Source organism: Callospermophilus lateralis, unplaced genomic scaffold, assembly GCF_048772815.1.
Source record: "Callospermophilus lateralis isolate mCalLat2 unplaced genomic scaffold, mCalLat2.hap1 Scaffold_323, whole genome shotgun sequence".
Classification (NCBI taxonomy): Eukaryota; Metazoa; Chordata; class Mammalia; order Rodentia; family Sciuridae; genus Callospermophilus; species Callospermophilus lateralis.
The window spans coordinates 44,446-69,715 of record NW_027513809.1 but is presented as its reverse complement, the minus strand read 5'-3'; the positions used below and the strand labels follow the sequence as shown (position 1 = coordinate 69,715).

At 44.3% G+C, this 25,270-nt stretch overlaps 1 protein-coding gene across 1 annotated transcript in view; it reads right to left on the bottom strand.

Annotated features, from left to right (window-relative positions):
- Positions 1 to 289: 289 nt before the first annotated feature.
- Positions 290 to 25,270, bottom strand: part of LOC143389347 (uncharacterized) — a gene marked incomplete at its 5' end in the record, with an annotated part of 66,923 nt that continues 41,942 nt past the window's right edge. Inside the window, 7 exon segments of the mRNA XM_077108273.1 lie at positions 290 to 549; positions 9,625 to 9,768; positions 11,604 to 11,744; positions 14,885 to 15,013; positions 18,262 to 18,363; positions 20,165 to 20,362; positions 20,754 to 20,871. Coding sequence (XP_076964388.1) covers positions 290 to 549; positions 9,625 to 9,768; positions 11,604 to 11,744; positions 14,885 to 15,013; positions 18,262 to 18,363; positions 20,165 to 20,362; positions 20,754 to 20,871 — 1,092 coding nt within the window.

The following is a 25,270-nucleotide window of genomic DNA, read 5'->3' as shown; positions in this document are numbered from 1 at the left end:
AAGGCTGTGGAACAGCTTCCCACAGGGCCTGGAGTATGGGTGACAATATCAGGAACACAGCTCATGCCACACAAGAGATAAACAGACAGCAGGTTTTCTCTGCCAAGTGTGCCAGTCTAGTGGTTTATAGAGCCCTTGATTCACTGCTATTGGTACAAACTTATACTAACTAGGGTTTGGAAAATCAATAATGAAATTGGTTCATCATGAATCCCATTCATACTTAGCTTTACTTTACTTTGCTCCCTGCTTTGGGAAGCAGGAGACTGAAGTCATTGACTCCACATGCTCAGTGGGTGTCTGAAGCCATGTCACTGCTATAGAGTGTGCTTCTGTGGTAGGGTGTCCCCATATGTAAAATCCAGGCTTCAGCAGAGTGACAGAACAGCTTGCCCTGATCTACCTCATCACTGGCCTTCTCTGCCTCAGGACCCCCTTGGCTACATAGCAGTCTCCTTAGGGCTGCAGGCCACATGAGCTCCACAGCTGCATCTTGACAAGAACCAGTAGGATGACTGATTTGGATCAGCAGCCAGAAATCCACATCATCTACAAGTGTCAGATTTGAATGTTGCAGCCAGCAAAGTCTGAATCTTCTCAATTACCATTAAGTGGCACATCGTAGCTCTCAGTGTCATAGCTCTGAACTTGTGCTATGCTCTCCAGTGCTGCAATAAGCTCTAGCACTTTACCACTAATGTCTTTCCAGGCTTGCCTCACAGATCCAAAGAATTAAATTAATGGGAAGGCAAGAGTAGATGGAATTGAATGTAATTGAAATGCAAATAAAAGCAGACCTCCTATACAGACAAAAATAGACCCAATAACAGGTTATCATGTAAGCCTGTAAGGCAAGGGGTTTATATAGCACTTGGGACAACACTGTTGGTCTAAACTTATGCTAATAAGGGTTTGGAAAAGTACTGATGCTATTGTAACAGATTGTGCCCCCATTTACTTTCAGGTTTCCCCACTCCCATTTTCTCTCTGTTGGCAAGCAGGATGTTGAGGTCCTGAGATCATGGAGCCTGGGGGTTCTCACTGCAGTACTGTGTAGAGCAGGTATCCACACTGGGCCCAGCAGGGCTGTCTTAGCTCAGTGCATCAGTTTGTCTTTGTGCTGGCTCAGTAAACCTTGGGCCACACCAGTGTGCTGGACACCAGGTGGCAGCTCATGCCCACTGCCCATGCTGCAGCCCTGGGGCAGCTGTTGTGCAGATCTAGCATAATGATTAATTTCAACAGTGGCTATCTCATGATTGGCAGGCAAAGGAAGGAGCTCGGATGTGAACAGGAGCAAAGCACTGTGAAAGCACAGAAGTCTCAGTATGCTATTTCCCCATGAGGGTTCACTAAGGCTACCAGTGTCCCTGCATCATCAGGACAAGTCCCAAAGCCTCTGAGGTGTAACACTTGGCTCCCCCTGGCACTCAAACAATATTGTCTCTCCTAGAAATTGATGTCTGTGGTCTTTCACAGCTGGTACTTTTCTGGTCCCTGACAGGACCATGCTATTTGTGGACAAGCCTCAGACTTTCGGGTGGCGCCATGTCTGGCTACTGTGTCCTGTGCTGTTGCAGGATGGCTTCCTTATCCCTGGGGCTGGTCTTGGTCACACAGGTGGCTCTACCTTGTGCTCTTTCCTCCACTGCCTTCCACAGACATTGGCCCCAGTGGCCAAGGCAAGATGACAAGCCAGGGCAGGGTCTGCATGGTGCATTGCCCTGCAGGACTCAACTCACCCCTTTGCCCTGCTGACATTGACCTTACCTGCTTGGAACTGTGCATAGAGGTCAGCATCTTCTTGTATGGGATGAATCCTACTGTGCCTCCAGAAGGCTCTACATCATGGGGGCCTCTGGAGGCTCCACCCACATTTTCCACCCAGGGAGCTGCCCATTACCCTGCCAACAGGAAAGCACAGCACATCAGGGAGCTGACAAGGCATTTGTTTTACAGCCGCCTTTGATCCCTGTTTTCTGTGCACTGAGGAGAGAACTCAGGTGTAAACCCACCATGCAGGCCAGATTGTAAAAAGTGAAGACTTTTTTCTGATGTTTTGTTGTGTTTTCAGGTCTCATTGGTTCTCAAACATGCAGTATGAGGCTGCATCCATGTCGTCTGGACCCATTTTAGTCCTCTCTGCCATGGACAAATATAACAGAATGTTCAGTGTGTCTCCAATTTCTTAAAATTAATTTTTAGATAATTTCCATGTGTGTTTTTTATACCTGTCCTAAAACTTGAAAGGATCTTAGAACCTGAGGAGCAGTCTGTATAATTGTTGGGAAGATCCTCATTAGTTAGCATCTTTTTCTGTTTTCTATATGTAAAGAAAGTGTCTATTTTCTGTGTTTTTCTCAGAACGTCATAGCTGACACCTTGATCGTGTTGTTCCTTGACCAGTCAGTCCATCTTGGTAATTTCATGGCTAATAAGAACCATTAATGCTTCTCTTCACCTTTGGGATTTGCATAGTTTCTATTGGTGATGACTAGAGCCAGAAGGTCCTGAGGCTTTCCACTCCATCTCCTGCTTGGGATCTAAGGAAACAGGTTCAGAGCAGCTACCTGTCTTCAGGTGACTGCTGGAGAGTGTCTCTTGCTGAGTACACAGGGCATGGTCTTGGCACCTGCAGCATCCTTTCAAAGGTATTGTCCCTCCCTTCCCTGTGTGAAGAGACGAGAGAGCAGTCAGAGCAGGCTCAAGGCACCTGGAGAACCACTGTTTATTAATGTATCAGCAGCAGGTGAGTGCCTGCCTGGTGCTGGCACTCAAGGAATACATCATGAGGAGCTGTGACCAGGCAAAAAGTGCTTGGGACTCTGGAGAAGAGAACAGTCAAAAGTCTTCACCACACAGTGCACACTTATCTTAGAATGTTTTCAGAAGGCATGTTCCCACAATGGCCCCAAGAAGATGATGGCACCTACTTCTCACCATGCTGTGTCCTCCACACCTGGTCTAGAACCTGTAAGTATTCTAGAACCTGAGGAACTGTCTTCAGAATGCCAAATTCACATGCTTTCCATCTTTGCCATTCTGCCAACCTCAGGTGGGACTTTCATGGTACAGATAGAAATATCCAGAATCTTCCTGTTTGGAGTCACAATAAATAACATGTTTATTTATTGATAACATTTCTGGTTACACAGTTTTGTGAGTGTGCAGAGTTTCATTGAGTAGGTAAAACCTTGAGCTTTAAACAATTAGCAACTGCAATAATTCCTCCTAACTCTTTACCTCCTTACTGGCATGTAATTATGGCTTTGGACCATATCCAGAATCATTGGCTATGGGCTAATTTATAGGAATTAAAAGACTCTACCTCCAATCAACAAAATTACATTATATTCCACAGAGCAGTATTTATGGCCCACACAGAAAAGGAAATCAGAGCCTGGTGAGAGCGCAGCTGCTTGACCTGTGCAAGGAGCTGCTTATGACAGTAGGTATGAGTGGAATAAGCTGTCTTTAGAGTCAGGATCAGGCCTGTGGGGGCTGACGATAACTTAGCAACAGGGGACATATGAAAGCCTGACTACAAGCTCTCACTACCCCAGGATGTCTAGACTTCCAAGGCAGTCTTAATGGTGACTACTTATTTTGCAGTTTCTCCTGTCTTGCAAAACTATCTGTGTTCCCAGTTTGTATACATTTATCTCTGAAGGTCACAATTAATAATAAGGAACTTGCTGTGTCCATTATGCTTCCTGTGTTATATAACACAGGAAGCATAACATATATATATATATATGTTATATATATATTTGTTTTATATATATATATATATATATATATATATATATATATATATATATATATATATATATATATATATATAACAAAGCCTATATCAGTCATAGAAGGGCTTGAATCATCAACAAATGTTTTCTGAACATCCACCAGACACTGATGGACATATTTAGTAACAAAAAAAGTCCTTGCTCTCATTTCTGGGGAGAAAGCCCTAAGTAAGCATGCAGGAAACAGGGTAGTGTCTTCTTCAGTTCTTCGTACTGTGAAGCCAGGTTAAGTGTGTCTTAGTCTATTTTGTGCAGCTTTAACAACATGTAAACAGACTGGATAATTTATCGAGAAAATAAATTTAGTTGGCTCACAGTTTGGGGCTTGGAAGGCCAAGGGTAAAGGAGAGAAAGAAGGGTGGAGCCTTCACAGACCAGTCAGCTCTTAAAGATCCCTACTCCTAGAACTTTTGCCCAGAATGAGATTTCCAGCACATGAACTTGGAAGGACATAGTCAGAACTAATAAGGGGTCAGAGAGGGCATGGAGAGGGATCTCTGATATGATGATAGATGAAAATAGCAGAAACCTGAAAAAAGGGGTAGGAGGACTGTGGTCCTGGGGATGCAGTGCTGGAGGCAGGGGGTCTTGAGGGGCACAATGCTGGAGGCAGGAGTCCTGGGGGACAAAATGATAGAAGCAGGGGGTTCTGTGGGACACAGTTTTAAATGCAGGGGTTTTGGGGTTCACAGGGCTAGTCAGGGGACCTTGAGACCCTGTGAAGCTCCTGAGTGAGGTTGTGCATAAAGTGTTGGAAGAGCAAGAGGAGCCAGCACAACAGGTGGTTGAGTCAGAGACAGCCCAGCATGGGCTTGAGGTGGTGAGGGTCAGATTGTGCTGTGCTCCAGAGGTCTTTTGAGGGCTGTGGTTTTCTTGGGAAGCTCTGACTAGAGAGTGACATGGAGTAACAGGTTTTGAAGGAACCACTTTGGTTATTGAATGGAGCAATTGTGGGAGGACCAGAGTGGGTGCTGGGGCAGTGGGGCCCTTGCAGCAATCCTGAAAGGGGTACTGTGCTTGTGGCCACAGAGACAGAGTGATTGTGGTGATGGTTGTCTTGGGTGTGTCTTGGCCTTTTCCACCATGGGGCATGTTTTCCCTTTACAATGGAGAATCAAGAAACAGTGCTTGGCTGGCTGATTACTCAGCACACCTGTCGGCCTTACCTGAGTGTGGGATCATGTGGAGCCTTTGGAGGACCAGCCTGGATGTCAGGGTGGTCATCAGGTAATCAGAGGGTGGAACTTTTAGCTCACTCCTGGATCTCCAGGAAAAGAGGGAGCCAGGGAGTGACAGTCACTCCTGCCAATGAGTCATCATCCATACCCACCCAATGGAACCTCCAGTTAACCCTAAAAGATACAGTTCTGACAGCCCCCAGACTGGTGAACACAAGGGGCTGTGGGACCCAAGGAGAACAGAGATGCCCCACTTCCATTATCCCTGTTTTTTATTATGTCACATCAGAGGAGAATCTTCAAGGAGTGGAACTTGAGAGTTATCATGTAACCCAACAAGTCCCCTCTAATTATTCACTCTGGAGAACTAAAGCCACACAATGTAATAAAAATGTGTGTGTGTGTGTGTGTGTGTGTGTGTGTGTGTGTGTGAAGTCTATAACCACATTACAAAACCATGGCTTTGAGACAAACCAAACTCACTATGGTTTCTGGCAGGTGGAGACAAGAAGTGCAGCAGAAGACCCCAGTGGCTCACCACCAGTATTTTCTATTTGGATTTTTTATCTTGTGCATTTGAAAAATGGAATCCAAAATTCAGGATGAATCGATGTAACCCTAGTATTTATTGAAGACCAGAAACACAAATCTTGTCATAGAACAGAAGATGCTGGTGACAGCAACAGCAGATTTGACCTGGTAGGAAAGGCATGTTTCAGGGTGTATATAGCTGTGGGGTTACTGCTATTGGTCCAAATTTATGCTAATGAGAGCCTGGAAAGGCACTAATGCTGTTGGTCATCTCTGGAATCCTGACTTCCATTCAGTTCTGCCAATTTCCATTTCCTCAGGGAAGGTCAGAAGGGGAAAGTTTAGGTGCTGGGGTGGGACTGCAGTGCTTTGGGGTGGGGGCTTCTGCCCCAGTCCTCAGTACTGGGCCCAGTCCTGGCATCCAAGGGTGACACGTGGGCATGGCTTGACTGGCCTGGGTGCTGGTTTAAGGTGCCTACATGGTGTGTTCCCATGGTTGTAGGTCCTGCTCACTGCCTGGACCCACTGGGGCCACCACTCCTTGCTCCATTGCTCCGCTGCCACTTTGCTTCACCACAGGGACCAGTAGGCTGGCTATGCAGCTGCAGAGAACCCTGTCAGTTGTCCTGCATCACCCTCATTGAGAATGCAGAAGCCCTGCACAGCTCTGTATCTGTGTCACCACAGAGAAGTGATTTGTGTCTGATTTTAGAAGACACTGAAATGAATTAGGAAGAACATAAGACTGACTTCATGGAAGCAAAAAAAAAATATTGAATGTAACCCGAGCTTTGCCACCTGTCATCCTGCACTGTGGCCTTAAGCTAAGTCCAGTCACCTTCTTACACCCAGTTCCCACACTATTTAAATGTCATCTTACCAAGAGACTCTTTCAGTGCTAAATAATTTGAATTCTTTCAGCACCTAACTTGGTAAAAGGTGAAAGAGTACAACTTGGTAAATCCATGTGTGACCTACAATCTCACCATAGTAGACTGACACTACATGAAAGACACTGTAGACTAAGTCCTCTGCCACACACACCAGCTAGTTACATGCTTAGATTCGAGACTACTCTGCAGCTGAAAGTGTCAGGTGGTCCAGTTGTGGTCAATGACATCGTAGATGCAAGTCAGCCAGTGTTGCAACCTGGACTTGTCCTTATCCTTCCTGGAATGCTTATGCAAGGTCAAGCTATGAGAAAGCTGGCAAAAGAAAATGGAGGGAGATACCTGGTTCTTCAATGACAGTCTGGGTCACCAGTGAAACTGTGGATTTCTTCCTACCTGAGACAAATGCACTCCCTTTCTTATACAAGCAACAGTCTGTTGGGTTTTCTGGCACCTGCTGCTAAACAAAATCCTAATTTAAACAGTGTCTATAGGTAAGATGGTTATGGGAGCCTTGTTTTAACATATTCTCACAGCAATAAATGTTCTGGTTGAAGAGAACACTGATAAAAGAAAGCCCAAGATACCCCATAAGAGAGATTCTGCCAAAAACATCCTTTCCTGGATAATGGTGACAACAAAGATGCGTGGAAGCAGAGAATCCTGAGTCTGGAAAAAGACATGCTATGTGACCTTGACAACATGTCTCCTCCACCCAGGACAACTCTTTCATAAAGTAGTTTTTGTTTTTTGATTTGATTTTTATTTTGTACCAAGGATTGGACCTAGGGACACTTAAATACTGAGCACATCCTCAGCCCATTTTATTTTTTATCTAGAGACAGGGTCTTGCTGAGTTGCTTTACAACCTCATTTAGCTGCTGAGGCTGACTTTGAATTTATAATCCTCCTACCTCAGCCTCCCAAGCTGCTGGGATTACAGGCATGCCCACCACACCCAGCAGGTAACATTTTTTAAAGTAGGCTTCTGTATTTCTTTTTTATATAAGCATTCTCTTTTGATTATAAAAATAATATATTCTCATTATGGAAAACATAGAACACAAAGAAAAAAATCTTTCAGGCTTTCACACAAAAACAACTGCCACTATCTTTTTGGATTATTTCCTAGCTTCTAATTTGCATATTGATTATTTATTAGCTTCCCATTTGTTTACTGAGAGGTGTTCGGCGCCAGGCAGGTGCTGTGCATAGCACTGTACACATATTAACCCATTTCACTCTCACAACAGCCCTCAGGGGCTCAGTGTAGTTTTGTTCCCATTTTACAAGTGATACAAAAGAGTTCAAGTCAGACTGAATACCTGGTCCACAGACCCAGGTCTAGCGGCAGAGCCAGGATTCAAGTTCAGATCTGACTCCATTATCCATTCCCAGAAGCAGTACCTGTTCAAGCCCACCACTGCCCCAAGGCAGAGCTATAGGACTTAACAGGGTACACACTGCCCAGCCCCCTTTAACTGAACACCTGTCACAAATATTTTCTCATGACATTAAAAATACACTTCTGAAAAAATAGCCCAAAATTAAGTATTTTCTTTATGAAAGACATTAAGTAGTTCTTGATTTTTTGCTAAATAATTAACACTCCAATAAATAACTCTCTAAATCTTTACTTTTCTGAGAATGTTCCCAGACTTTAAGACTCACTTGGGCAATGGGATTGAACACAAAATTGCATGCTTGTTTGTCTGCTTCCCACCTATATCTGGCGTAGGTAGAGAGTGAAAACAGGCACATGAAATATTCAGTACATGAAAGAAATCCTCACCAGCCATAGTGAAGCCCTCCCCTCTCATTAAGGCACATGTGGAGCCAAGGGGAGATCCCACCAGTGTCTCAACGTCTTATCCTAGAAAACAGCCTGCTCATCTCTATACAATTTAAGAAAGTGATGGTGCTGATTCTCATAATTAGCCATTGGAACAGAATTTCTCTAGGAACAAAATGCTTCTAAAATCTTTCCTATTTAGCTAAAACAAAACAACAATAAAAAACATTTTTTTCTCATAAGGTGAGAAAAAACCCTACAAGAGGAAAAAAAATGAAAGAAGTTCATTGCAATAGGAGCCTTGTGCTGAAAGAATGTGATAAAACCCTTTGGAGCCTGCCTGACACCAATGGAGTCCAGATGAGGACTAAATGAGAAAATGTTTATAAATATTCAGGATGAATATCTGGTACATTGTGTGTGCTCAATAAGTAAGTGTCTGACCTAACTATTCCAGTTTCTGGAGAACAGATTCAGGAGCTTGGCTACATTGTGGCTATACATTTGCTTGTCTCCCCAAAGAACCTGGACTTTTACAACATCAACCCTGATGTCTCCCCAGCCCCTGTACCTCAGCAAACTCCAAACACACTCCACAAGAAATAGGTAGACTCCACATCAGCCTACCATTATTCCTACTGACCTCTTACCCCAATTCTGAGCCAGGGTAGTATAAGGGGTATAGCTTAGAAGTCAAACCCAAGACTGAATTCTGACTTTGCCATATGTTAGTTTTGTGGCCTTTGCCAAATTAAACTCTCAAAGCTCGGTTTTATTATCTGTAAAATGGAAGGATACAGTCCCATTCAGCCTTAGGGTGGATGGAAAAGAAGAAAGTAAATGTGTACACTGTACCTAACACACCCTCCCATAGCACAGAGAGGGGCTTCCAGCAAAGGGCAGTTATTTGTGTCATTGTGACCCACTGTTAAGGATTGATGGAGCTTATCTCCTCCAGGTGGAGGTCTTGAACCTGCCAATTCTCAATTTATTACCCTGTCAGGTAATAAAGATGTACAGGGCATTCCACTCATAACTCATGTGTACTTCATCTTGTATTTCCCCTGTTCTGTGCAGATAGGACTTATCTTTCCAACTCAACTTCCAGAGAACAAGAACTGTACTTGTGCCACCTGGGAGCCTGGTACAAAATAAGCCAAAAATGGCAATAAAACTCTAAAGTGTTTTGTGGCAGCGCAGATCATTTGGAACAAGCTCCCTGAAACACTACAATAAGAATGTTAAGGATACATTCAGGTTCACAGGGGACAGGCTAATTATTAGCATATTTCCTGGGCACAGAGTGAAGGAGTGGTAGCGATGTGACAATTACCAGCCACCCTAGGAGGCACTCAGTCCCAAGTTAATCAAGCTCACATCTCCTCCTCCCCTCCCCAGCCCAGGGTGGGAGGGGCTGTAATACAGACCTGCATAGCTCCAGCCAGTACTCATATTGGTTGGTAACAGTGTCCACTTGTCCATGACAGGATTGTAGTACTCCACTGAAGCCAGGTTGCAGGATCCATCGTCTCCTCCAACCACATACAGGAGCCCATTCACTGCACAGACCCCTGAGAGTCAAACAGAAGCCACCAGAGACATTAGGGCACTGGAGACTTGGATCTTCAGCAGATGCATGCTGGCTGCCCTGGAGGCTCATTCCCTCACACATGGTAGGATCACAGAGATCCAGCTCTGCAGGTATGGGTTTGCTCAGAGGCAGCACATGCTGCCAACAGCCACTACTAGGCTCTGAGAATTCCCTATCTGAGCAATTATTTCTCTCACTACCACACAGTCCCTCAGATGTTCCCGCCATCCCTTCTGATAGAGCATTGTGTGTTCTGCTCCTCTCTCAATAAGCACAGAGAACCCAGAACAAAGACCTTCCAGCCCCGCAAACTGGAGAACAAAACAGTTGAGTGATTTTGTACACGCTATTAATTCTCTGCTTGTAAGCTTTCCCCTGTGTGGTGCTAATGGCAGTGTCAGTAACCCCTTCACAAAGCAGGGTTCTAAACTCACACACCATTCCCAGGGTCCAGGCTCCCCTCTCATCCTAATCTCAGAGTAAGCCAGTTGTGGGGCAAGGTCTCAAGAAGTGGGGACTAAAAATTAAGAAAGTATAACTAAGATGATGCCCTAAAGTAGTTTTGGTATCAGCATTGGTGAGGATACTCTCAAATATTAGTGAGAGAATAACATGGAGCACCTTCCTGAATGGTCTAAAACACAGGTGATCCCTCTGACTCAAAATTCTACTTTTCACCTTTTATTATAAGAACTAATTTTAAATATGTGCATTAATTTAACTACAGGAACCGTTTACAATAACCAAACTACTACTTAGACTCTAAGACAAGAAAATAATATAAACAAATTCAGCGTATCAAAGCATATTGATGAAAGATGGTGAAGGGAGCTTTTAAAAGCAGTTGTAAACAGTGTTGTAGTGTGACTCCATATTTGTTATTAACAGAAATATCTATATGTGAATATTTGCATATAATCCTGTTTACATTTAAACTTTTTCTCAGACTTAGGGTCTGTAATTCCCTGCTCATGTGGCTTAAGGTCAAATGCCAAGTTAAATCACAGCAGACTCAGGCAAAGAGTAAATCAGTAAACTTTCCCTCCATTTATACTTCCAACAAGTCAGCCACAAATGGGTTTAGCAAACAGGTAATGTGAGAATGAAGGAAATAATTCTGCCCGAAAGAAACCTGTTTGTCTTTCCAGCCTGTGAGGGTAGGCTCAGCTGATGCTTTCCCAAAGCACAGAGGCATGACCAAAAGGACAAAACTCCAAAAGGAAATAGCTTGACAGGACTCTCAGGCTCCAGGAGATACACATCTAAATCCCCTAGGGAAGGAATAGGGGAAGGGACAGAAAGGACAAGAGACATAGAAAGTACAAAGAAGGGAATAAAGGAAGTGGTTCTCCTGGAGAACAGCCAAGGGCCCAGCTCTCCCTGTAAGGAAGAAGACTGGATTCAGGTAAAAGTGAGAGTCCTTTAGCCAGGCAAAAGCAATGAAGGGACAGGGCCAAGTGCTTGTCTGGCCCACGTCCACACAGTTCTGCACTTAAGCCATTGGGCAGGGGCACTGGTGACAGTCAGAGGTTTTCCCCGGCTCTGTGTCAAACTGCATGCAGTAAAATAATCACCTTTCATGGGGAGACGAGGGGGATGACAACCCTTGCACATCTAAATGCAGAGACCTGTGGCAAGTATTTTGTGTTCTGAGCTCCCCCTGCCCCTCACCTAGAGCCTGCCCTGCAGATGGATACTCCATCCTTATTCAGTGTTTGAGCTCAGCTTGAGATGCTGAGAATCTCTCCCCTCTTCCTCTCATGGAGAGCTGTTATGTGCAGAGTGAAGAGGCCAAGGACCCCCACGTCCCATTACCTGCATTGTGTGGGCACATGTTCATGTCTGCCACCTGCTTCCAGGTGTTTGTTCCAGGATCGTAAACTTCAACACTCTTCCTCACCAAGGGCCCATCATGACCGCCTGTGGCATACAGTTGTCCGCTGAGCACCCCAACCCCTGAAAGGCAGAGTGGTGTTCCGGCCCCAGGTTGGCTACAGGAACCAGACACCATGAGGCCTGATGTCCAGCCCCAGATGGTCACCACCAGCAGGTGACTTGGGGAGTGCTGTTTTATCTCCCTGGACTTCAGTGTTCTCATCTATAAAACAGATACAATGATACCCTTCCTGCATCCTCAAGAGATTGCCAACATGGAAATGTTGAAATATACAGCAAATATGACTCCATTCCTGTTTTAAAAACATAAATATATGCATGTACATATGTGTTAGGTAAAAAGCAAAAAAAAGGCTGAAATTCACCAAAATATTCAAAGTAGTTATTTCTGGGGAGTAAAATTACATTTCTTTCTTTTTTGCCTACATATAATGCCTTGCCTTCCAAAACTATTGTATTACTCACCATTGTAATAATCAAGTCAAAGGGTTAAAAATTGAAACTAGCCATGCAGTAAGTGTGCTGAGATCATTACCAAAGAGACCTCCCTTATAGTCTTGAGAAGGAACTGTTTTTCTGCCTACTTCTCTCCTGGATGCCACAGGGCATTAGACCAGGCACTGAGCTGGCCAGCCTGAGGCATCATTTACAAGCTTCAGTGCAACCTTTTAAAATCCTTTAATACAAGTCAAGGAGACAAAAGTCAATAAAGGATGGTGGTAGCACCTAGAAAGAGCAACTGGCCTGGTGGCTGGAACACCTGGGTTCTAGACCTGCCTCTAATTCCTCCATTGGGTGATCCTTCCCTTTCTGGGCTTTGGTTTTCCCATTTATGAAGGAAGGGGGATGGAATGGGTCAGAAATGCCTGTGGACTACTCCCCTTGGTGGACAGGCTGCATCTCCAACAGCTGGGGGATTTTTGAGAAGGTAGGTTCTAGGGCTTCTCTCTCAGACACACTGGTCACAAGCCTGGAAAATTTCCATGGGTAATTATGATGTGCAGGCAGGTTTCAAATTCAAGAACTAAATGTGTAAAACATAAACCTCATATGGACAGAAAATTGTCTTATCCTTGCCTTATTCCCTGTGCCAGGTAGTTTAAGTCATCAGCGAACATTTGAATAACAAAATGTGTAAAATTCCCTTCAGCAATTAAGTTAGCAAACTAGTTGTTCCTAGCAATTGCCCTAAACTAACAGCAGATGGAGATGTTGTACCGGTGATGGCTAGCTAATAGATGCAGGCCTAGCAAGTCAAATGGGTTCCTAAGCAAGAACTGCTACTCCTGGAACCCTGAGATGGCCTCCTTTCCCCTAAATATCTTCTGGTGTTGCCCACACCCAGCTGAGGAAGAAAGCAGCCTTCCAGGCACTTGTGGGCAGCCTGATCCATGAACTCTGATGCAGAGGATTCCTGTATCTAGAGCCCAGCCTGGTTACCTCCAAGGGCCAGGGACTTTGGTCTCTGGGCCCTCAGCCACCAAAAAACACCCCCAAGATAAGTATGTGGGTTCCCAAGTAGGGGTGAGACTTGCCAGGGTTGAAGAAGCCAGGGCTCTGACAATAATCTGAGGAAAGAGTTCATTCCCTAAGTCAAGGTAACTGCATCTCCTAGGGACAAAGGTATTGGGATGATATAATCCTGGGCCTTTTACCTAGGTTTAAAAGGTAGTATCAGGGCTTAGTAACATCCACTCAACAGTAACCTTCTAAGCAGCTTACAGACAAAGTTACTCCATCCACATGAATGAGCCTGAACTTTCAGAGGTAGGTGAGAAGTCCTAGTTTCTGCAGATCTGCGTCAGCACACTTCCCCCTGGGGAGCTTCCTCAGAACAGCTGAGCAGGTCAGTGTGCATGACCCACTCTTCTGAGCTGTTCATAAATGCATGAGCCTTGAGCACCTGCTCTCATGCCTGGAGAACAGGAGAGGACTTCTAGGAAGTATAATGTATGGTCAATAAAAAAACTGAAATACTACAGGAGTTTTATGGAAGGGAAGAATCATGGGATCTGTGAGTTGAACTGGTCCTTAGGGAACATCTGCTCCAATGCACTCATTTCATATCTGAGAAACTGAAGGTCAGAAATGGAGGGGGTCTTATCCAAGGTCACAGAACAAGTTAGAACAAACCCAGCACTGAAGCCCAAATTTCCTAACTGCCAGGCATCTGGTCCAAACTCAGGAAGGTCTGACCTGTCAGGATTAGCAGAGGTAAGCTCTTGAAAATAGCACTCCAAACAGGAACAAACCAGAGGGGGTGAGGGAAGAGGGGAGAGAGAGGCGATGGAGGGGGGGAACAGATGGTAGATGGTTACTTTGAGTTGTGATGGGAATCAGTAGCCACACACCAGAGGAACTGCATCCATGGCCTCTGCCTACCCACTAGTCCTTTTCCTGGGGCCTCTAGGACCATGGAGACACCAAGCAGGGAAAGAGGGACTGCTGCCACAGCTTCTGAAACAGCCCCAAGGACCACAGAAGCACTAGTGGGAAACCACTTGGAAGTCATTCTCTTCCCATGGAAGGGGGTAGGTGTGAGGGAAAGAGGGGATGAGGGAGGGACACAGGTTTATTTCCAGATGTGAAAACTAGTATATTGCTTTCCAACCTCAAGACAGGGATTTTAGACAGGCAGGCTGGACTGTGTCCAATAAAGTCTGGATGGTTGTCCTACTACCTCACAGAAATGAACCTCTCGTGATTAATCTAGGGGTTAAAAGACTTAACTCTAGAGAATTCCAACTTTGGCAACTACTAGTTTTATGACCTTGGACAAATTATTCAACTTTTTGTAGACTTACTTCCAAAATCTGGTAAGAGGAATCAATATTATCAATATTGTAATATAATCAATATTGTATCTGCCATTCAGGGTTATGGTAATTAAATATAATACTGAGGCATAGAAAGGGTCTATTAGGACAGCGCCTGGTCCCTAGTAAGCCTTCACTTTGAGGAGATATAGACCCTCCATACAAACATGGTGATGATAAAGAACATTATATCTTCTACTCTCTAGCAAAGGGATCTCTGGGAAAGGTGCACTTACAAACACTGTAGCTGCAAAGGTGCTAATGCGATTATATACAGTAGAAGGAAAAAAAGAAGAAAAGTAAACTAAAATGTAAGGTTATGTCACTGGGCTCCAGAACTGGCTGTGCGCCAAGCAGACAGTCTGCACCCTGAGGCTCCCCTACCTACACCACTGCAGCGGGTGCTCATGTCAGCCACATATAGCCACTCTTTGGTTGCTTGGTTGTACTGCTCCATGGTGGTCAGACACTGGCGGGAGGCCCCATCATAACCCCCAATGGCATAAAGCTTCTCTGGAAGAGTCAAAGAGGATGAGGATGGTGCCAGGGACACTAGCAGGGCACCGAAGCTTGGCTGATGCCCATCTTTAACCTATAGGCTACTCTTACTTTAGACTGCTGGGCCCCCTTCCTTCAGAGGAATGCCGGCTTATGTCCCCAGCAAGGGAAACCATCTTCACATTTCTGCCTTCTACATGCTCCTAAGTCCTGAGCTCTCTAGAAGCAATTCTGAACCTCATTCTAAACAAGATCTCCAAAGACCCAGTTGAAGCTATGACCTGGCACCACCAGGCTCAACATATTCTTGCTGGTGAACTAGGATAATGCTTCTCTAGAACAGAGTACTAGATAGATGGAGAACTGGAGGACTCTTGGCTATTACCAGGCAGGCTGACCATCTGGCTAATGGCTACCAATAACAGATGGGATAAATGTGGAAAAATCTTCTTCAGTGAGAGCCCAGACTTGAGCACATAGCCACTGTTTCTGTTCTTTCCATATCTCCACAGGCAGAGCTTGTGTGTGGAGAGCTCTATGTACATTCTGGGGTGAGATGGCTGGACTTTTGTGCAGACAATGCTGGGAGCTCCAAGCCATGCATGAGGGTCCTGAAGTACCATCATCTATTTTTACAATAAAATTACCACAAAGCCATTACCCAATGGCATCATTTCTTCCTGGGGCCAGGGACAAGGAGCAAGATGGGAAAAAAGAGCAGAAAATTGGTATTCCAGCTTTTTTTTATTGTTGGTTGTTCAAAACTTTACATAGTTCTTAATATATCATATTTTACACTTTGACACAAGTGGGTTATGAACTCCCATTTTTACCCCGTATACAGATGATATTCCAGCTTCTTTACAACAGAGATTTGAACCTTTTGGATTTAATATTTAGTCTTCGAATGTGATGGGACAGCCCTTTCTGTAGGGGAGAGGAAGTAACCCTACTTCACATGATCTTGGGGGGCAGGGAGCATGAGTTATAGAGCAAGGATGTTGAAAACTAGCTGAAGGCTGAGTAAACACTACCAAATGAAAATCCTTTGGACAGGATTATTTAATCAATACATTTCAGGGGTCATTATATGCTTATAATATCACCAAGAGTACAGCAAAAATGAGAAAACCTGAAATAAATAATTTAAGTTAAAGTTTTATTCTCAAAACTATACCCTACCATCAGGGTTACTGATGTATGTATGAAATGTAAAATTATTCTTCTATTGTCACTGAGCCTGGTTTTGTTTTTTTCCCCAGAATCCTCTCCACTGACACTTCTGAAGAAAAATAGACCTCTCCTGCCCTGTTCAGCCCTCACCAAAGTCAAAGCATAGAAAAACCAAAAACAAAAGCAAAACAAACAACAACAACAATAACAAAGAAAAAACAGGCCACCCACATGGTGTGGCTGGTTGGGAGCTTCTACCTACACTCTCATCCTAACACTCTCTTTTCCTGAGCAGAGATTCTTCCAAGCAGCCAGGATAAACTATCCTAATTTCCCCCATGTTTTCTCAGTGTCCTTCAGACTCCACAGCATGCAGGAGAGGATGTGAGGGAGGGGAGTAAATCAGACAATGCACAGAGCTGCATTCCTGCCTCCACACCTAGACCCACTGCTGCCCCAGGTGACTCACAGCCCATGGAGCTTCACATTCAGGAGGGGCAAGAAAAGTGAGTTCCCAATCTGTCCACAGGGCAGGCTCCAAGACAGCATTTCTTCCACACACACAACATGCTCACAAAAGCCTTTGTCAAGGGGAGTATTCTAAATTACTACCATTAAGGCACCTCCTCTAACCCCCACCAGCCATTGCAACCCTGCATCAGCTGAAAAAATACCCACTCAAGGTTTCTCCTTGACTCTATTAACAGGGATTTGCTATTTTTAAGCCCTGGTCTATTGTTTCATATTCCTGGCTGAGGAACAAGGGGGGCAGGGAATGGGAAGGTGGCTAGACAAAGCACTTAGATTTGGCAGACAAATCAATTTCTGTTCCACCAAGAGGATGAGACTGCAAGAAACAATTTATCTTGGTAGGAGGAAAAAAATCCTTACAGTCACTTAAGATGACTTGTTTTGTGTGTTAAATAGCTTTAAATGAAAATTTAAACTATGCAAACCAGTTCAGAAAAAGAATATTTCTATTATTTTCTAACTGCATATTCCACTCTGCCCAAAGCATGTGTACATGGGCGTGTTCTTAATGTGTGCACGAGAGAGAGAGAGAGAGAGAGAGAGAGAGAGAGAGAGAGAGAACACATCTGCATACACATCCAAGTGAACAAATCTTCCAGTTGTCCCCATGCATCAGGACAGAGTAATGGGCCAATGACATCCCCTAAACTCTAGCCTTTTTGGTTCAAAAAATAGTCTATGCCTTGGCATGTTGAATTCACACATAATTGTAAAAGTCCTACCCATCAGCACTTGTTAATGGCCTGAAAGAGCAGAGCACAGCACAGCACAGTGGAAGAGCGCTGGGCTGGAGCTGGGAGACAGGCTGAGGACTGGCTGTGCACTTCCCTATCACCGCGATGTGCAGCTCAACCTTGAAACTCTTTGGAACTCAGTTTCTCCATCTGGAAAGAGTGGAGAAACTCTGAGTTCTGCCTATCTTCTTCAGAAGAGTTTTGGGAATAAAATGAGAGATGGATAATTTACAAACAACTGCACACTGTCTGGCCAGGCCTCCAGCCAGCCTTCTGACTCACCCCGCACACTTCCAACTGCCCTGCAGAGAGAGTTGTCAGACCTGAGAAGAAGATCTGCTTAATGTGCCATGTTTGCACATGTGAGAAAAATGTTCAATAGGGGGTGTGGCTCAGTGGTAGAATGCTTGTCTAACAAGTATGAGGCGCTGGGTTCAATCCTCAGCACCACATTTTAATGAATGTAGTCCCATGAACAACTAACAAAATATTTTTAAAAAATTAATCCAAGAAAATTAATCCACCACATTGGGGACTCTGGGTTCCTACCCTCAGCAGAGCTGTTGACAAGTGGACAGAGAAAGGATGGCATTTCCTCTGGGCTCTTCCTCTTTTCCCCAACCCAATCAAACACCTCTCAGCCTTGGGCTCAAGCTTCACCTCTCTTGTATCAACCACCCTCTTATGTTAAATCAGGAACAATGGCTCCTATCTCAGCAGTTATCTGAAAAAAACAGAGCCATGTTAGAGTATGTGCATGACTGCAGACCCAGAACAAGGCCTGGGGGCCAGGGTAGGGCTGGCCGCCCACTGTTGCATTCTTACCCTCCACAATGCCCACACCCACACAGCTGCACTGCATGTTCATCTGGGCCACAAAGAACCAGTCGTTGGTCTTGTAGCTGTAGGCTTCCACCAACACCAGTCCTGGGAGACAAGAGACTCATAAAATTCTGTGGCACCAGGCCTCCACTGACAGTGGGGAGTCCAAACCTGGGGGCTGCAGACCAGCATGCATGGCCTGGTGCCACCTCTGCCTCTCCATGTGGGCCTTGACGACTCCCTGAAACACATCTGCAGTGACCACCTGAGGGGACAATAAGACTTGACTCAGAGGATGAGTTATGAGTGAACAGGGGTGTGCCTGAGCTGTTCTGCTAAGGAAAATAAGTCACCGAACTCACAGAAAGGAACGTTTTGATTCCAAGCAGAGATGTGAGGCTGCCTCATCGAGCCCCTGTTCCAATTCCCTTTTCCCTGGTCTTCCTCTGCCTCTGGAGCTAGAAAGTTAAAAACTTGCCTTTGAAGATTCCTTTGCAGCTAGGGGTGACCAAATCAATGATATCTAAGCAGAAATCTCATTGGGATTTCTGAAATAACCTTTACTTTTCTGAGATAGGTGCCACTTTTTCCTGCTTTTTGTTACCTAGAACACAAATGTATTGGCTGGAATTAGAACAGCCACATTGTGATTAGAAGGAAAAGGCCCAGAGAATCTTAGGAACTTGGCCCAAATTTCCTTGAGCAATTAGATCAAGTCAGGAAATCCTTTTCTTGTTTTTCAAAAAAAAAAAAAAAAAAACCACCAAAAAACAGAAATCCTGTATTTTAAAGCCATAGTATACTTGGACTTTCTACTTAGAACCAAAAGCAAGCCCTAAATGAAGCAATGTACCACTATCCCTTCTGCTCAATAAACATAGCCTCCAGAAAAGCTAAAGACCATGGAATTTGTGAAGCAACATGAAGAATGAGAAACATCACCAAATCGTGAAGACATGAATGAAACTTCAGAGAAGTAAAAAATATTGTCTTTTTACTTTTTCTTCCCTTGTGGCCATAGAACACCATTTTATTTTCTTGAGTTGGTGTCTACAGAGACAGCTACCCAGCAATATGAGTACATATGAGATCTTTTCTCCAAGTCCATGTCCTCTAATGGTTCAGACTGAAATTTTTGAAGCAAGGTAAAATCCAGGAGCAAGGAGTCCACCTGTGATGGCCCAGTCTAGTGAGGCTCAGTGGGGCAGTAGAAAGGGCAGTGGACAAGCCTGGCTGCCATTGTGGCCTGAGCCAGGCTTCTTTCCACTGCTGAGCCTTTGTTCCCTTATCTGTTCAGTAGAAGGTGCAGACTAGGGACACTTGAGCGTAGGCTCCTTCCCAGAGCCCTAGAGATCATACATGGAGAGTTTCATAATCTGTATGAATATATTCCTATTCTTTGGGGGACTGGCTATGGCTCCAAAAGCTGGGTAAGGAAGGATGGTGCCATAGTTTGGTTCCTGTTGCCCCCAAAGGCCCATTGTTGAAGGCTTGGTCCCTGGATCAGTGCTATAGGGTACCTTCAGCAGAAGGGGTCTTGAAGGAGGTCTCCGGGTCATTAGGAGTGTGCCCTTGATGGCAGTGTGGTCCCATTTCCTGTTAACTTTAGCAGCCTGGTGATGAGGCAGGCAGGTTTGCTTGGCCATATGCTTCCTCCATGAGGAGCTGCCTCACCACAGGCACAAAGGGTGACCTTACCAGGAACTTGACCTTCAAAACCATGAGCCAAAATAAATCTTCTCCTTATAACTATCCCATAGGAAAGCTGAGTAACACAGATGTGTGTGTGTTGCTGGGGCAGTGTTGCAGAAGGACAGATGTCAGCCCAGCAACTGGCTGTACAAAATAAGGCTGCATGGAGTGTGTACCCAAGTGGGGATGGGGAGGAAATAGGTTCTGGACCCACCAGTACTGCCATGAAGCCTCCCACCATGTAAGAGCAGGTCATTGAACACTGCTGCGCTCAGTGTGCTCCGGTGCTCCTGCATGCTGGTAATGGACGTCCACTGGTCCTTCACACTGTCATACACGTCCACGGTCCTCACCCGCAGTGAGACATTAAACCGTCCCACAGCATACACGTGGCCGGCCATGAACACCACACCTGAAGCTCAGGAAACCAAGGCATGAAGGTTAGGTCAGTTGACTGGCTGAGCATGTCGATGCATGATAATGTGGGAGCAGGCAGGCAACACATAATTCACCACGGAAGACGATCTCGACTATAGACACCTGGGGGTCACTGTGGGGCACACTGGATTTCTTTTCCCATTTGTTCTTTGAATTTTGCTTGATTCAAGCAAATGCCTGAATTTGCTTACTCTCCCAACTAGGAAAGAACTGACCGCAGAAGGGTCAGCCCAAAACCGAGCAGGTAGGGAAGGCAAGGGAGCCTGAAACACACAGGTGTCTGAAGAACTAAGGAGCACTGTGTGACTTCCAATACATGGTAATAACCAGCCAGGAAAACACAGCTGCTAGACTGGGGGACTCACCAGCTCTGCATCTCCTGGATGGAAGCTCAGCAATCTGATCCCACCGGTCTGCCTCAAAATCATGGCACTCCACGCTGCAGATTGCCTTGGGTGTTTGGCCACCAACCACAATCATGACCTCCAGAAAGACAAGGGGACATTAGCTGGATCTTCCTAATACCAGATTAATGGGTGATCTATCCCTGCTTCTTCTACATACTAGTGCCCAGGGGCTGTGTGTTATCTGAGCTCCCAGTTTACAGAGGCACATATGTGAAGATGCTGCCACTAGTCACCAACATATATGAATATTAAAGAAAAAGCTAACAAACATCTTCCTACAGAAACACAATCGTAAGTTCTACAGTTCCAAAATACCCAAGTTGGGGCAATGGTGGGGGTACATTAAGCTTAAGCATCCTCCATAATCTCAGTATCCTGGAGGACTGGGATGGGGAGTTCAATTTTACAGTGAAACAAACTTGAATATATTTTATAAGAGTGCAGAATTTGGATGCATTAAGAAAAAGTTATTATTTAAAACTATTTCTAAATGCCTAGCCTGTAGGGCGCATTCATTGCAGTATAGAAAAAAAATATTTGTACAATACTATATGTGTGGTGGTTATCACAAAACTTATTTAACTGATGATGCTTTGAAAAAGGGCACTAATAGTGGCTATTTCCACAGGTACAGCATTCACTATCACTGTTAGGCAGTGTTTGGGCAGTGTTAAGTGTGTCATTGTTCACTTGTCACCATGACCCTGTGAGACAGACATTATCATCCACATTGACAGATGAGGGTAGTAAACCACAGAGAATAAGGCCCAAGATCACACATGTAGTGGTGGCAGAAGAGAGGCTAAAACTGCAGGCAACCTGACACAGGCCTGAGGCTGGCCCTACACCTTCTACAGCAATCTCAAGGCACAATCCCATTCCTTTCAGGGAAGGAACTTGGCTGGTAAATTGGTTCACTGGCAAGAATTGCAAAGGATGGTGCAAATCCCTCTCCACCAGTTCATTTCTTGAAGTTGCTCTTTCAGAAAGCTTATCTGGACTGAATTCATAAAAGCCCCAAAATCCTTGGAATTCCTAAGGCTGCTCCTCCAACTACCGTAATTACCTCCTAACTCCTCCTCTTCCTCCACTTATTTGGTCTTTGACAAAGTTCTATCTTTAATGAGTCTCTAAAGGGTAGGAATCAGTTTACTTTCCATATATGATCCAGCTAAAAGCCTACTGTGGAGTTGAGAGCAATATCATAGAACAGTTCAGAGCTTAGGTTTAGGGCCAGTCATTCAAGGCTTAAATTTGAGTTCAGCCATTGACTACTTGTGCTTTAAAGATTGATCACAAATCTTTTGATCCTCCTACACTCACACATGGGCATTATTCCTTTCCCCCTGAGTGCAGGTTAGTCTTAATGATTTGCATCTAATAAATAAAATATGGCAAAAGTAATAGGCATTGATTTTCAGGTGAGGTTATAAAAAGGGAAAAGTTTCTGTCTCTTATTTTAATGCTCTAGAGTCACATGCTCTGCAGAAGCCAGCGACCACGATATGAGGATTCTCAGGTGGCTTATGGAGAGGCCCATGTCCAGAATCTGAGGTCTGCCAACAGCCATGTGTGCAAGCTTATAATCAGGTTGTTCCCAAATAAGCCTGTTGATGACTGCAACCCTGACCAATATCTTGACTTTATGAGAGACCCAGAGGATGAAGGGTCTAGCTAAGCCACTCTGGGATGCCTGCCCACAGAAACTATGACATAATCAATGGTTTTATGATAAGTCTCCAAGAGTAGGGAAATTTGTAATGCAGAAATAGATAACTAATTAGCAGGTGATATAACCTAAGAACCAATTTCCGTATGTGAAAAATTGGGATAATTACAATTATGAAAATCCTGTGAGATAATAAATGAAAATCACTTAGCCCAATGTTTGGCACATCATGAGAGCTTAGTAACTGGGATGTGCTGTTATCATCACTGTAGGGATTAATACTGTGCAATGCTAAGAAGCCTAGACTTCAATGTTACCAAATTTGGATTCAAGTCCTTGCACTGCCACCTAAGAGCTATAAAAGTCTAGGCAAATCACTTAGTCTTACTGGATCTCAGTTTTCTCCAACATCCAGCACTTCCACCCTCATTGTGAAGACAAAATAATGTACATTTAGAGCTTAAACTACAAGCAAACTGCTCAGTCATTGACATGTAAACAATACTACTTCATCATCATTGATTCTTTTTTTTTTTTTGACAGAGAGAATTTTTAATATTTATTTCTTTAGTTTTTGGCGGACACAACATCTTTGTTTGTATGTGGTGCTGAGGATCAAACCCGGGTCGCACGCATGCCAGGCGAGTGCGCTACCGCTTGAGCCACATCCCCAGCCCCATCATCATTGATTCTTTTGGTGATATGAACAATGACCCAGGAAGAAACAAAATGCAAAGTACACATAACCCTAAGTGGCCATCAGAAGGTGTGAGCCTGTTTTCTCCTGTGGTCCTCTGAACCAGTTTCTGGGTGTGTGCTCCCAGGGACAACTTGTGTTTGACCTTGAAGATTCAGCTCAGGCTTTTGCTCCTACCCAAAATTTTCCTCTACCTGTCTCTATGCTCCTAGAATTCCCTAACAATCCCGCATGGTGGCACTGAAATTTTACCCTATAGTTATCCTTCACATCTGTCTACCCTCCTCCCCAGTCAGAGAATTCCTTAGATGAGAGACCACCTCACAAGGGCCCATGAGGCACTAGCACCTGCCTCACTGCCTGGCAATTAGTGCTTTCTCTACAGAAGTGTGTTAGATGAGTGAATTAATAAGTTAATATGTGAGAGTCTATAGATTTTTGCTGAGTTTTAGAGGAAAGTTGTTTGTTCAATCCAGGTTCATCACAATTCTTATAATCTCTCATGAATGAAGGCAATATTGAATGCCTTTGGGTTGAACCAAATTTCTAGGCCCAACTTACATTAGTGATCAAAAGAGGCTATAAAGACATAAATACTTACTACATCCATGCAAAAGCTCATGTATAAATGCCAAAAGCATTGGGGGAAATAGTGAGGGATGATATAAATGGTCATGTCTAAAGATCCATAAAATTACTTCTTTAAAAATATGTCTTTCATTCATGAAAATGTTTACTATTGCCCACCCTGTGCCAGGATCTGGGCTGGGTGCCAAGGACCCAGATGAGTAGTGCCTGCTGTCATGGAACCAACAGTTTAGTGGAAGAACTGACGCTATAGAAGATGAGTCCAAAAAATCTGCCCAGAGACTCAGCCTGGGGTACTCAGCAATCTCCTGAAGATACTTGCCTTCAGTGAAGTCATCACCACCTAAACCCTTCCTTCTCCATTAAAAAACCTTCCTACCAATTGCATTTCTACATATTAGAAATAAACTATTAAAATTTGAATTTAAAGACGTTGAAAATAGCATAAAAATTTAATTTCTGTTCTTTTAAGTATAGTCATTATGAAAAAGAAAATGGAGGTTACTCAAAAATTAAGGATAAATCTGACAAAAGCCTTGTAAGACCCATACATGGACAACTATATGTCATCAGAGAGAAAGGCAGGTGTGGTGGCACATGCCTATAATCCCAGCATCTCTAGAGACTGAGACAGGAGTATCACAAGTTTAAAGCCAGCATTGCTGGGAGCCATCAGCCAAGTAGGTATGACAATCTCCTTGCCAGCTTACTCCCATGCTGTCTAGTGGAAGGACTTCTGAAAGGTGACCTTGCTCAAGGACCAGGGCAGTTTAGCATAATAGGAGATTAGGGTGTTCCCCCTTTAGAATAGGGCAGTTTAGCATAATAGGAGATTAGGGTGTTCCCCCTTTAGAATAGGGCGTATCCTGCTGCTGAGTTCCTCTTGAGTTCTTAGGGTCAGACAGTATATTTTGGGAGACAGAAGCCCATGCGGAGTGGATTTGGGCAGAGTAGTGGATTAGGGCAGAGTGTGGATTTGGGAAGAGACCGTGGATTCCCCCAGAACGTGTTTGTAGACGGCCGGTGTGAGTTCGGGAATAAAGAATTGCTTTTTGAATCTACAAGCTGTGTGGAGACTCGTGATTTGTGCCCAGCCAGAGACTGCGGCACAGCCTTAGTTACTTAGTGGGTTCCTAAGCAACTCAGCAAGACACTGTCTCCAAATAAAATATATAAAGGGCTTAGGGGGACTGGGGCTGTGGCTCAGCAGGAGAGCGTTCTCCTAGCATGTGTGAGGCCCTGAGTTGGATCCTCAGCACCAGATGTAAATAAATAAAATAAAGGTATTGTGTCCATCTACAACTAAAAAACAAACTTAAAGAGGGGGGGAGGCTTGGGGAGGTGGCTCAGTGGTTAAGTGCCACTGGGTTTAATCCCTACCAAAAAAAATCAGTGAGAGGAATCAAAGGAAATCTGAATGAAAGGAAATACATGGTGTGTTCATGAATCAAAAGATTTAGTATTGATGGAAATTCCCTTTATTTGACCTAGAGATTAAATATAACTCTAATCAAATCTGCA